Here is a 14,542-nt window from a genome sequence, read left to right as displayed (position 1 = left end):
GAGGAAATCTGGGGGGGTCAAATTTAATTAGCCCATTGAAAATAGGGTTAAGTTTTAGTAATTTTTCCTTAAAGTGCATGTAACTGTTCCAATCATCACCAAAATGTGCCCCAAAACAGTTATGGTGTGATGGATATAAACTACAAATGTGTTTTATTGGATAAATTTAAAGATTTCCCCCCCAAAAAATAAATTTAACTGTGTGCCTGATTAAAATAAAGTATCTGCGTATTTGTCTTGATTATTGTTTTGCTTGCAAATATAAATGTAGCAAAGCGAGTCTATTGGTGCTGGCCGCGACGCTTTTCCAGCGAACTGCAATGGTTGCAGTTTCATCAACATCAAAATCTTAACTAGGTTGAGTTTTTGAAATGTCATCATAAAGGAAACTAGGACATAAGCGTGATCAGGTATTACTGATCATCTTCCATGAGTTTCATGTCACATGATCCAGATCAAAAGTCACTGAAGGTCAATGAATTATGACCATTTTGTGCTATTAATATCAGAACGTAACCAAGGTTCATAATTTGAATTTTTAAGATAATTTTGATAGTATAAGTCCATTTTTTATAAAACTTTATTATAATGGTTATCAAGTATCAGCAAATGATTGAATGTAATTCCAGTTCCAGATCAATCTCTGAATTTATAAAGCGCTTTTTGCCTGAGGATAGAAAGCGCAGATTTTATCACCCCGGCTTTAGCTGCACTGCCCATATAGCTCAAGCATTCGAGAAATGTCTTCATATCGGGTACCCATTTACCTCACCTGGGTTGAGTGCAGCACGATGTGGGTAAATTTCTTGAAGGAAAACACGCCATGGCTGGGACCAGGGGCGTAAATCTCTCCCAAAAAGTAGGGGGGACAAGGGGCAGGAAAATTTGTTTGACAAGCAAAAAAAAAAAAAAAAAAAAAAAAAGGTTATCATCCCAAAAGTAAGGTCATCTCGTCCTAAAAAACATGTTTTATTTCGATTTTGAATGATGTATTTCTTACCATCATAAAAGACCACAAATAGTAGGGGGACATTTTATATTGTGTCCCCCCTACTATTTTGAGTAGGGGGGACACGTCCCCCCTATCCCCCCTGGGATTTCCGCCCATGGCTGGGACTCAAACCCACGTCCCTCAGATTAAAAGACAGAAGTCAAAACTACTCGGCCATGATGCCTCGACTAGGCAAATAAGGTCATTTAGCTGTCAATTAACCGATGTAAACTTTTTAAAAAACCTACCGTATTCAATTAGAAAAATCCTTTTTTTTTTCAAAATGATTTTGAAATTATCAGGATTGGCACGTTTTAAACGGTGTGTTTTAAAACACCAGTTTTTTTCCCCAAAAAACATGTTTTAAAACACCTCATAGACTTGTGTGTTATAAGTATGCATGGATGTGATTTTATATGAATATATTTTTTAAACTTTTCTTTCTTAAGTGGTATATTATTTTCTTCTAACTAAATCTCTTTCTCAACACCACTCTTTTTCTCCTCTCTCTTTCCCCCCTTATTCTTTCTTTCTCTATTGCTCAAATATGTAATAGTAGTACTTGAATGAAATGGAAATGTTGCACAAGCATAATAATATTTTGCAAATAGACTGTATAACTGACATTGTCCACCCCAAGAAAAAGGTATTATGCTGAAAATTTCATCAAAATCGAATGTAAAATAATAAAGTGATGACATTTTAAATTTTCGCTTAACTTCGCAAAACAGTTATATGCACATCCTGGTCGGTATGCAAATGAGGGGACTGATGACATCACTCACTATTTATTTTGTATGTCGTTATTTTCTCATTGTCATGTGAAATAAAGTTTTTTTCCTCCCTGAACATGTGTGGAACTACCATTGTTTTAAAAATTTTTGGTTCAGTCAAGTTGGTCATTATTATCAAATCTGTAAAAATTGAAATATTGTATTGTTCAAACAATTAAAAAAAAACAAAAGAAATAGTGAGTGAGGGACATCATCAACTCTCTCATTTGCACATCACTGAGTTGTTATAAATGTTTTGTGAAAAATAAGCGAAACTTTAAAATGTCATAACTTTCTTATTTTACATCCGATTTCGATGAAATTTTCAGCATTATGCTTGTTTGAATTTTCTATACTGATTTACATCAACATTTTTCTGGGGTGGACTTGACCTTTAACCCTAACAATCCCAGGGGACCGTAATGGCCCCCTTAAAAATTTCTATGATAGATCCATAAGCACAACAGGTCCACGTCATATTGTTCAAGACTATTTTTTGGATACATGCATGGATATGCGGTTATGATATTACCATGGAGCTATCAACACATTGATAGCTCCATGATATTACACAAGTGCATGTCAGACCAGAATTGCTCAATATCATGATTTCATGTATAAAGCCAATGCAAATTTTTCGCCAACATTTTTATCTGTATCAATATTTTTACTTTTTGTTAATGATTTGAAAAGTATTGCCAATAATTTCCATTAAAAAAACGATAAAAAAAACCCAAAAGTAACCACAAAAGTGTACATAAGAAAAAAAAAAGTCAAAACAAACATAAAAAAAAACCCAATTTGGTCCAAATTCCTCAATTAAAGAAATAAGCAGTTCAAGGGCCTAATATTTATAGATTTAAACCCAAACTTGTATTTCATGCACATATGGGTACCCGGTAGGATGTGAAAGTCATATATTGTAGCTTGTCCAATACTTTGTGCGCCTCACTGGCGACTGACTGGAATACTACCCAGGGAGTGGAGGATGTGCATACTTTGTGTGCGGGAATGACTGATTGAATCCGATGACTGGGTAATAATATATCTGTAAAGCGCTTAGACATGTCGTTCCGATGTATTAAGCGCTATATAAAAGCGGACTATTATTATTTATTATTACTTAAAATTGGTATAATTGATTCAAAGGAAATAAAGCATATTGAGTAAATGAAATTAAGCTTTGAAAGCCTACAGTCTACAGATAATGTCATTTTCTTACATTGTGCCAATTCTTCTCACCCCCTAGATTGACAAGACTCAAAAAACCTGAGACTACATGTATGTACATGTATGAGGAATAAACTTATAAAATGTCAACTTCATTTTTTGGCATTCAATTTCCTTGATTTAGTAATTTTGGGAAAAATATGAATTTTTCTGTTGAAAATTCAGAAACAAAAATTGAAGTCATCTCTTACTTCAAAAAAGTATTTAAAACATCAAGAGCTTTAATCATACTGTATTAAGTGTACAATTTAATTGATTTACCGAAAATTACATCGTTTGATGGAAAAAAAAAGTTTTAAAACGATTTAAAACGTTTTTTGCCTCCGACGAAGATTCTGCTAGGATCGAAAGCTTAGGCCCCTTTTTGACTTTCTAATTTACTCCATTGGCTCTCTTTTATTAGATAAGCAGTTTTCAGCAGCTTCTTTTTGCCATTAAAATAATAAAAAAACGTTTTATTATATTTTAATAAAAAACGTTTTTTATTACAACCCTGGAAATTATCAGTCAGTATTATATTTCTGGTTTGTTTAACTACAGGTCTCTGTGGTAGCTAAAAGAGCCGCTATCAATTATAGAAGGAGTATTCAAGTATCAGTTGTACCGGTAAGCTCAACCTTATACTTTCTAAATATATTTTGTATGCCCCTGAACACCATAGGTGTTGCCGTAAAGAGACTCATCTAATGGGTAGAATTCAATTCGAACAGCTTTTCATCTTTCCGCAATCAATTTGGTTTTTACCTTGTGAGCTTTCGCCTTCTTGTTTCTGCAGGCATCTGACTAGCGCTGACTCAACGTAGATGGGGTAGTATCGGCAGCGCGGAAGTCGGTGAGAATGGGATTGTACGTAGTAGAAAGTTGGAGAAACTGCAAGGAAATGTGGGATAAGGAAGGCTGAACACAAACAAGAAGCAGAGACTCTTAGCGAAACCCACTTCACAAGATCAAGAAAGAAGGAGGCTGAGTCAACCGTTTCTAAGTCAGCTATCAGTGACCATGTAGCCCAAAGGAACCTCTCGATAAATTGGAATAAGAGCCAGATCCTAGCTAGAGATGACAATAAATAAGCAAGATGGATTAGGGAGGCCATTCACATCCAGAAGAATCGGGCACATTCCGTGAACCGAGACGCTGGACAACATAAACTGTCTACTAAGTACATTCCCATTATTGCGGACTTCCGTGCTGCCGATACTACCCCATCTACGTTGAGTCAGCGCCAGTCCGAAGAAGCCTGCAGAAACAAGTAGGCGATGTCACAAGTTTGTCTGCACCGCCTTGGACCATTTTGGGTGCTCATGTTGTAAGAGAGGGATTGGACAAGAACCCAGTTCTGGATTTGGCTCCTGCATCTGAAGCAATAGTTGATTGCTTCATGTCCCATAGAGTATGTGCTTTGATAGTGAGTCATGTGACATCATGATTGGACTCACAACTTTAGATAATATCTGTTTTTTCCAGATACTATGCTACAAAATCATGCACTGTAATCATTTGAAGTTGTCCATCAGTTTTGTTCTCTATAAATAACCCTTCCACATGGTTCCCAGCACATCAGGTAAATCAGGGAAAATTGTTTTACTTTTTTTTCAGTCAGGGAGAATCAGGGAATTTGATATGAAGAAATACCTCAGTCAGACTCTGTATATTTTGTTGCATACCAAAACAACATCCATTGAATGACTGGTTATGGTGGTACTAATTAGTTTTACATTATTGTTTTTATATTGAAAATATATGTTTAGAAAACATGCAAAACTGGGAATGGGTTTGAATAATTATCAGGGAATTTTTAAACTTCATCAGGGAAAAATCAGGGAATTTTTTTTCTTGAAAAGCTGGGAACTCTAACAGTTTTCTGTGAAAATGTTCTTTTACCATTTCTTTGTTTGCTTTTCTTCCTCCTAGTTGGTAATGGGGTCCTTCATTGCATTAATTATGGGGATGGTGTATTTCCAGGTGGACACCTCATATCCAGCTGGCACTCAGAACAGGTATTTGGTACAATTATATTTTAAATTCATTTTAATTAAAGGGATCGTTTAACTTTGTGAGCAGCTGATTTAAAAAATTCTCAAACTGAGTTGAAACGTGCGTATGAGTGCCTGTATTTGTCCTCAAAAACCCTGAAACAGACCACAATATAGGATGAAAAACTCTAATTTAGATACAAGTAGCAATTTATTAGCCTGATTTTGAGAACCGTCTAGTAGACGGGTTCAGCTTATGACCAGTTTTCTCCAATTCAAAAGTCCGTTGGCTATTTTGACTGCCTTCTGTTGTGTGTATCTCCTATACACACACTATTAGCTGCACTGTACATTCAGTGTAGGACCTATACCTTGTACACACTGTATGTAGGTCATGCTGTGTTCATCTAGAATTAATGTGTTGTGGTGCACAGATTCCCTGTATACACATAGTCATTGAAACCAACTCCCAATTATTTCAAACTTTGTTTTACATCTCCAAGGTTTTAAAATTGATCCTGTAAATATAATACTTTGAAACTTTTGGGATGGTATTTTTACACTATAAGCCTAATGTTTAGCCCATTTTCAGGAACCAAAAGGATAATTTTTTAAATCAGAACAAAGTGAAATGATCACTTTAAATTATTGTCTGTACGGTAGTTTGAATTTTTGGACATTACTTGTTTTTAGTGTAGAAGACATCTTATAGACCCCAGGCTGACTTTTTTTTTGTTACAATGTCGAATCCTTTCCTTGATTTTGATAAGTGGATAGGCACATATGTCTAATAGTTACCATAGAAACGGATAAAACAGACTGGGATTTAACATCTGTCATGGCAAGCTTCCCTGAAATCAACCAGAGCCGGCTGCACAAAAAAGGTTGTTAGCCTAACAGAGTGCAAACAGTAAGCCCAGTCACATCTTTCGCATTGTGAAGTCAAAAAAGTTATTTCAATGTGTAAGTAATGTATTGTAACATTAGGCATCGCGGACACATGGTGACTGTTTGTAACATGGCCTCTGTTAGCGCATTACTAGCGCTCACAACGTTTCTGTGCGATCAGTGCAGGCCATCATAATAATGATGTTTTTGTTTTCTTTCCTTTGTCTTTTATTGTTTAGGACTGGTGCCTTCTTCTTTGCGAGTATCTTCATGGTCTTTAGTAATATCAGCGCCTTGGAACTGTTTGTAGATGAACGTAAAATATATATGTGAGTTGAACAAAATAATTTCTCCCCGTACCAGGCACAATTAATATCAGATTCCGTAAGCTGCTTAAATGCAACTTATTGCGATGGTAGAATATATATTTTTTGTATTATAATTCAAATATTTCATTAATCAATGTTCTTTGTGTGTAAATATTTAGACATACTTGATATGAGATGGACAGATTCATATTAAAGTTTGATGATATTTCTATGAATGATGGAGAAGAATTGTTTCTTGTATGACTCAATGCCGTTTTGATTTGACTTTCAAATTGTGATGAGCAAAAGAAATATATAAAAACATGCCATGGCTAGGAATGGAACCCTCATCCTTCAGACGGAAAGACGAAAACCATCGCCACTAGATCACGACGCCCCCACTTGTACAGTTACATATGTGAAATTGTGAAATCTAAGCTGAAAAAAAATCGCACTATTGATTGCCATTATACAAATAGCGAATAGGTATGAGTGGGATGGTGTGAGATTTCGCATGAGGTGAAAGATGCTCTATTTAACAAGGCGTTAGCCAAGTTAAACAGAGTGTCTCTTTCTTTCAACGAATGTGAAATCTAGCACCATTGCACGAATAAGAATATTTGTTATTTGTGTTGTACAATGCCTCAGAGTTTAGGGAAAATTTGGAAAAACAAGAGATTTTCCCTGCAGTAATCTATGAAAAGGGAGCAAAAAATTGAAAGCGAAAAGCAAAATACAACAAGCGCACATGACCTCGGGCACTGCGCATTTAGCTTGCAGGCTATACGCATATTTCGCCTTCATTTTTTACTGAGCTCAGTGAATTAAATTGTATTGTGACGTCACCTCCTAAAGCCTTGCAACGGTACATTTTGGATGGTACGTCGTGTGTGCAACGGTACAAATGTTCGACATTCAGTCTCACATTTGCTCGCGTACAACAAGCTAAGTAGGCGTTGTACAACAAACATAAGCACACGTGGGACAGTGTATTATCAATATTTGGAAAAAGACCCGGAGGCCATTTCATAAAGCTGTTCACCATTAAATGTTCATTGGGGATTATTTAGTGCGTATGAAAGGTTCACCAGTTGTTCTTAAAGTCGCTCTTAACTTACGAACAGCTTTATGAAACGGCCACCAGGGTCCCGTTTCATAAAGACTTGTTATAATAGCAAATGCACATTTCAATACAAATTTACTATCAGCCAATCAGATTGAAGGATTTCAGTAGCTTTTAACTGTTATTGCAAAATTGCTACCGGTATCAGAACAAGTCGCTCTAAACTAAACTAATGAACAGCTTTTTGGTACACCCCCTAGATATTCGGTTGGCATGCCATGCTTATTTTGCTAAGTTCTCAACTATTACACAACTTCTTCCAGTATCCTGTGTCACATATTATTTTTATTCATATATTGAGATACGTGGGTGGCCATATTATTGGATTATTTTCAAAAAAATTTTAGAAATTGTTACCACAACTGGCATTTATACTCTGCCTTTGTTGTTCTATTGAAAATTATTTGTATTTATTTCCCGTCAGCCATGAGTCGAGTAGCGGTTTCTATCGGACTTCCTCCTATTTCATCTCTAAGGTTTTATGTGATTTGGTTCCAATGAGGGTTCTTCCCACATTAGTTTTTGCTGCTATCTATTACTGGATGATAGGTAAGTTATCTATCTTTTTGTCTTTTGTTGATAGTGAATCAATTTATTAGTCAATCATATTTTATTATGATTGCTTTCCTTCAGCAAGAAATTTACCCACATTGTGCTGCACTCGACCCAGGGTATGATTTATTCCTTGAATGCTTTCAGTTAGTGCATATATATGGCGGCTCAGCTACAGCCAGGTTAATAATATGATACCAAGTATCAAGCGCAGTAGAGTACATAGTAGCTGGAGTGTGCCATATTATTATTGTTATTGTTATTAGCAATTGTTATGACTGCAGTATGATTTTTTTTTTCTTCACCACATATCAACTCAGATCATTCAATGATATTTTAATCCCGTGCAATATTAATCTTTAAAAAACCAATTCCAGTATTTGAACATTTTCTTCTAAATATTATAAAATTCAATTCTAGTATAGTATCTGGCAACATCTCATTTTCCAAGAGTGCATGACATTGAATTGTAAAATTTGTATACAGCTAAAGCCGGGGTAATAACAATAATAACATCGCGCCTCGGAATAGAATATTTCTAGATAGATGGCGCTATATAAATGCCTATTATTATTATCATTATGTAATTGATAACAATTTCATTAGTGATTATGTGACTCAAGTATATTTTTTGTGGGCGTGTTGTGGTCTAGTGGTTCTGACTCCCATCGTTTCAAACAGAGGGTCTCGTGGGTACGAATCCTAGCCATGGCGTGTTTTCCTTCAGCAAGAAATTGTTCCACACTGTGCTGCACTCGACCCAGGTGAAGTAAATGGGTACCGGCAGGAAATAATTTATAATTTAATAACACATGATGTTGGTGTAAAAAGTATACCCTTTCAAAAATGTATTCTATTTCTTTATATCCTCACATATCAGACCCTATCATGCAAGTAATTACTACCAGAAAAGTGTACCTTTTTTTCTGCATTTCAATGTTTTTGACACCCTCTTATACATAAGGTATTAATTAATGTGCCATATCGTGGAATAGATACCCTTTTAACTTTTACGTTTTTTGACATGTATGGTATCCACTAGTCAATGGAGGACGCCACCCTGGGGTGAAGTGCAATATTATTATAATGATAATATGTCCATTTATAGCGTAGTTGCTATGTGCATATACTCAACTGCGCTTTGATACGTGGTATCATATTATTACCCCAGCTGTAGCTAAGCCGCCATATTAATAGGCGCTGAAGCATTCAAGGAACAAATCCTACCGGGTACCCATTCACCTCACCTGGGTCGAGTGCAGCACAATGTGGATAAATTTCTTGCCGAAGGAAATTACACCATGGCTGGGATTCGAACCCACGACCCTCTGTTTCAAAGTCCGGAGACTAATCCACTGGGCCACAACGCTCCACGATTGCCCTTGTGATTTTTTTACAAAATGGCTCCTTAACATTTTTTTTTCAGGATTTCGAGCCGAGGCGGGTGCATTCTTCATCTTTCTCTTGACATTGATACTGGTTACATTCTGTGGTACTGCCTTGGTCTTTCTTATCTCAATCAAGGTTGGCATTGTGAGTGTGGGTCTCAGTCTGGTAGCTGCATCAAATATCATCATGTTTGTAAGTACACTCACTATCTATAGACTGTGATGTCACAATGACCTAAGTGACGCAAGCACGCCCTCACTCAAGGACAAGCATGCACACTGCAATCTGAAAAAAAACTTCAAAGCAGCCCAAATATTGTGGTGTTGAGCAAACCTTTATATCTTGTCTTGCTTTTAACTTTACAACTTAGAATTTTTGGCAGTATGAAGATACATAATTATTCTTTCATATAAGCTAATTTGATAATTTATAGTTTTTAAAACCAAATCACTCTTTGGGCTGTTTTATTCAGAGAATCTTCCCGTCGACTTAATACAGTGTATGTCGTTTTCGTATTTACTGTGGGGAAACTCTCTACGATGCATCAATGCCTTTGAAAATGCAATTAAAATCACAACGGAGAGCTGAGAGGGTTTTGTCGAAAGTTGGTGGACCGGGACTGCAGATCATCTGAAGATTTGCACTGGACGAACAATTGCAAATATGTCGTTGTCCAGAGTCAAGAGATTCCGATGCTTTTCCGTATTTTTCATTTTCATATTGAACAAAACAATGGTGCCCCCTTTCTGCACATCCATTCACTAAACACGATTCAGGGATTTTGATTTAAAAAAGGGGTGCATTTGAGGCTGTGACATGAATAGCCAGAAATTCATCATTTTTCCACAATTTTGAGTCGGGGCCCTGCACAGACTTAGAGGACCTTACCATACAAGCAAGACTATGCAATATTATTCATTCCTTGTGATAAGCTCCACCACTACTCAAGGCTACATATATCTTAAATGCTGAAAAAGTATCTAGGAAATTTTTCTTAGTATCCTTACCGCTGTCTGATATTAGATCTCTGTTAGGATGAATGTCAAGAGAGGCATGCTGGTTCTGATCTTGGCAAAGTAAACTACTTTACAAACAACTGGAACAACATCAGATTTTCAATCATTTAATTCTGCACTGTCTAAAGATGATTTATGATCTTTAGATTACTATTCTTTGTTATCGAGCATTTACCTTGAAAAGCTTATAATTTGTCAAAATTTGATTAGGGCAATTCAAAATAAAGTCTGACTTTTAAAAACACCTGGGGGCCATTTCATAAAGTTGTTCCTAAGTTAAGAGTGACTTTAAGAACGACTGGTGAACTTTTCTTGTGGTAAATAATATTCACCATTAATTCTTCATTGATGATTATTTAGCGTGTAAGAAAGGTTCACCAGTTGTTCTTAAAGTCGCTCTTAACTTACGAACAGCTTTATGAAACGGCCACCAGGGTCCCGTTTCATAAAGACTTGTTATAATAGCAAATGCACATTTCTATACAAATTTACTATCAGCCAATCAGATTGAAGGATTTCAGTAGCTTTTAACTGTTATTTCAAAATTGCTACCGGTATCATAACAAAGTTTATGAAACGGACCGGGGTGAAGATTTATGGTATCCCGTTAAACATGTTCCGGCCAGTCCGAAAGGCTTTTAATTTCTTTGTTTTTTTAATTTCTTATTAGGTGTTTGCAGGTGTTGTGGTTAACACCTCTTCTATACCCGATTGGCTGGAATGGGTGAAATATTTCAGTATCATCAGATACTCTGTCAATGTAAGTGACGTACAGTTGAGGCCAAACGTTTATATACACCCATGGGCCCATATTCTGAAGTCAGGTTCAACTTAGACCGTGGTCTAACTCTGTGCTAAAATTATGAGAAGCCAAAAGTGTCAAAATCGTTATTAAGTTGTATGTTGCTTATGTTTACTGTGCTCTCTCCTGATTCATCGATGGTGAAGACAATCATCTATTTATACTTCCTAGACAATAAAGAATGATTTGAAAGCCAAATGAGCAGAAATATGATATCTCTACTGTTAGTGATTTATGTAACGATTGGTTATCCATACTTAAACCACAACTTTAAACCCGAGTTTAAGTTAGAGCCGACATCAGAATACGGGCCATGGAATTCAGTGAAATTTATTCGCTTTCCAAGCATTGTAAAATTAACTATATCTTCAGAAATATGAATACTACCATGACGAGTTGGTATCAAATGAAAGAGCATATTAGATCTTCCACATGATTGGGATGCTGTTGGGATCAAAGTATATTTCAGGTGGAATTTTCTTTGAAGAAAAAGAAGTAACATTCGTGCCAAATGTATTCTATTGTTATATTTTAAAACATTGTTTCCTTGAAATATATAAATGTCATATGATTTATATTACATTTTCTATCATATGTCACCACTGAACAAAAAAGTGTAATCTTAAATGTTTGTGTTGAGAAGTAACTAGCACAAATATGAAATGTTTTTTAGTCAAGTTTTCATTTCTAATTTGTCTAAAATGAGAAGATTTTTGCGGAAAAAATGACACCTCGATATTTTTCAGCTCCGCGTGACAAAGTAATGTGATGAAGGGGCATGACATGCTCATTCGTTTGATATCAAATTTGTCATGATAGCACAAATATTTTATCATCTTCATCATCATTACCATCATTATCATCACCATCATCATCATCATCATCATCATCATCATCATCATCATCATCATCATCATCACCATCATCATCATCATCATCATCATCATCATCTTCATCACCATCATCACCATCATCATCATCATCATCACCATCATCATCATCATCATCATCATCATTACTATCATCTTCATTATCATCATCATCCTCATCACCATCGGCACCATTATCATTATCATCATCATTATCATCATCATCATTATCATCATCATCATTATCATCATCCTCATCATTATCATCCTCATCATTATCACCATCATCATCATCATCATCATTATCATCATCATCATTATCATCATTATGATCATCATTATCATCATCACCATCGGCACCATTATCATCATCGCCGTCATTATCATCATCATCATTATCATCATTATGATCATCATTATCATCATCACCATCGGCACCATTATCATCATCGCCGTCATTATCATCATCATCATTATCATCATTATGATCATCATTATCATCATCACCATCGGCACCATTATCATCATCGCCGTCATTATCATCATCCTCATCACCATCGGCACCATTATCATCATCGCCGTCATTATCATCATCATTATCATCACCACCATCATGATAAATAGTATTATCCTTGTCATCATATTAACTACATGTACACTTAAGTTATCACTGTTGATATCGTTGTTATTATTGTTCTTATGATATTTCAGGCTTTGAGTATCAATGAGTTCAAAGGCTTGACATTCTGTCGAAACAATAGAACGGATAGTTGGTAAGTCCTGTTGCTCTTTATGACATTCTTTTCCCCAAATTGATCTTTTTTTATTTACACTCTACATATTTATCAAGAAAATATTGAAGGGGGGCTGAATATCAGCCCACCAGTCTAATTCAGGGTTAAGCCATGGTCTAACTCTGAGCCAAGCTTACGGGAAGCCGAAAATGTCAAAATTTCATTTTGTTTACATTGTAGGCCTACATTTTCTATGTTTAGTGTCCTCTTTTCCCATTCTTTAATGGTAAATAAAGCTATGTTAGTTATCATTCTAAAACAATTTTTAATTTTTGAGTGAGAAATTTAGCTAGTAAGTTGAACCCGTACTCTTCGATTTGTGTCACAATTGGCTATCCATAGTTAAACCACAATTTTAGACCAGAGTTTTAGGTCAAGTCCACCCCAGAAAAATGTTGATTTGAATCTATAGAGAAAAACCAACCAGCATAATACTCAAAATTTCATCTAAATCAGATGTAAAATAAGAAAGTTATGATATCTTAAAGTTTAGCTTATTTCTGACGAAACAGTTATATGCACAACTCAGTGACATGCAAATGAGAGAGTTGATGATATTCCTTACTATTTCTTTTGTTTTTATTTTTTGAATTATACAATTTTTTTTACAGATTTGACAATAATGACTAAGTGTTATAAATTTCCTATCTTACATCCCATTTTGATGAAATTTTCAGTGCTATGCTTGTTTGATTTTTTTTCTTTTCATTCAAATAAACTTTTTGTTGGAAAGGACTTGTCCTTTATGTTAAACCCAAATTCAGAATGAGGGCCATTGCCATTTGTTTTTTCTTTCCTTTAACAGTATCACTGGAGAGGAGTACTTGTCTGACTTGGATGTATCAATATCTGACTGGGATCTGTGGCAGAATCATGTAGCTCTATCTTGCATCATGATCATACTGTTTGCTCTCTCTTACATATTTCTACTCAGGGTACCTAAACACAAATAGGTCAAGGTTAAGAGGTCATCTTAGGGTACCTTAACACGAATAGGTCAAGGTGAAGGTCATAATAGAGTTCCCAAACACCAAAAGGTCCGTGTTAAGGTCATCTTAGGGTATCCAAACACAAATAGATCAAGGTTAAAGGGGAATCCAGCCTTGGCCATAGAATGTTGTGTTGGGAAGGAGAAAAATAAATTAAACAGAATGGTGAAAGTTTGAAAGAAATCGGACAAGCAATAAGAAAGTTATAGCTGCTGTAAAACTGAGATCAATAATACTATGTAGATTTCAAATTGGCAACTGGGTAAGTAAATTATGACAAGGGGCAAGGACAACTTTCCCATAGGCCATGTACTTTATTATCAGGGATTTGTGGTTTTCTCCTAAGTACCCATTCCCCTGGGGCAGTAATCTAATTATAACCCAGGTAGTATATTGTTTTATGTCCCCATGAAAGAAAATTATAATTTGAAATAAAACCTTTGGGAAAAATGACATTTGAGCCATGATATGTATTGGAGTACATGGAAGAGTAGTCCTTGCCTTACATCACTATGACATCCCATATGCGGCCAATTTGAAGTGTCCATGGGTATAGTGATTACGAATATTTACAACTTTTTAAAATTCATAACTTTCTTGTTGTTTGTCCAATATTGTTCAAACTTTCACCTATCAACTTGTCTGGTTTTTCTTTTCCTTATAAAAACACGTTTTCATTTGGGTTGGATTCCCCTTTAAGAGGTCATCTTAGGGTACCTTAACACGAATATGTCAAGGTGAAGGTCATAATAGAGTTCCCAAACACCAAAAGGTCCGTGTTAAGGTCATCTTAGGGTATCCAAACACAAATAGATCAAGGCTTAGGTCATCTTAGAGTTCCCAAA

At 35.6% G+C, this 14,542-nt stretch overlaps 1 protein-coding gene across 1 annotated transcript in view; it reads left to right on the top strand.

The window, feature by feature from the left end:
* The window catches only part of LOC129281672 (broad substrate specificity ATP-binding cassette transporter ABCG2-like), a 41,116-nt gene extending 27,008 nt beyond the window's left edge, over positions 1 to 14,108 (top strand). Inside the window, exons 10-17 of the mRNA XM_064113082.1 lie at positions 3,535 to 3,600; positions 4,906 to 4,991; positions 6,095 to 6,184; positions 7,711 to 7,835; positions 9,265 to 9,419; positions 10,914 to 11,003; positions 12,626 to 12,687; positions 13,514 to 14,108. Of these exons, the coding sequence (XP_063969152.1) occupies positions 3,535 to 3,600; positions 4,906 to 4,991; positions 6,095 to 6,184; positions 7,711 to 7,835; positions 9,265 to 9,419; positions 10,914 to 11,003; positions 12,626 to 12,687; positions 13,514 to 13,661 (822 nt within the window). The 3' untranslated portion in view covers positions 13,662 to 14,108. The remainder of the gene's footprint in view (positions 1 to 3,534; positions 3,601 to 4,905; positions 4,992 to 6,094; positions 6,185 to 7,710; positions 7,836 to 9,264; positions 9,420 to 10,913; positions 11,004 to 12,625; positions 12,688 to 13,513) is intronic.
* The last annotated feature ends 434 nt before the right edge of the window (positions 14,109 to 14,542 follow it).

The sequence above is a fragment of the Lytechinus pictus genome, chromosome 18 (genome assembly GCF_037042905.1).
Source record: "Lytechinus pictus isolate F3 Inbred chromosome 18, Lp3.0, whole genome shotgun sequence".
Taxonomy (NCBI): Eukaryota; Metazoa; Echinodermata; class Echinoidea; order Temnopleuroida; family Toxopneustidae; genus Lytechinus; species Lytechinus pictus.
The sequence above is the reverse complement of the archived record's forward strand: the minus strand, read 5'-3'. Positions and strand labels throughout refer to the sequence as shown.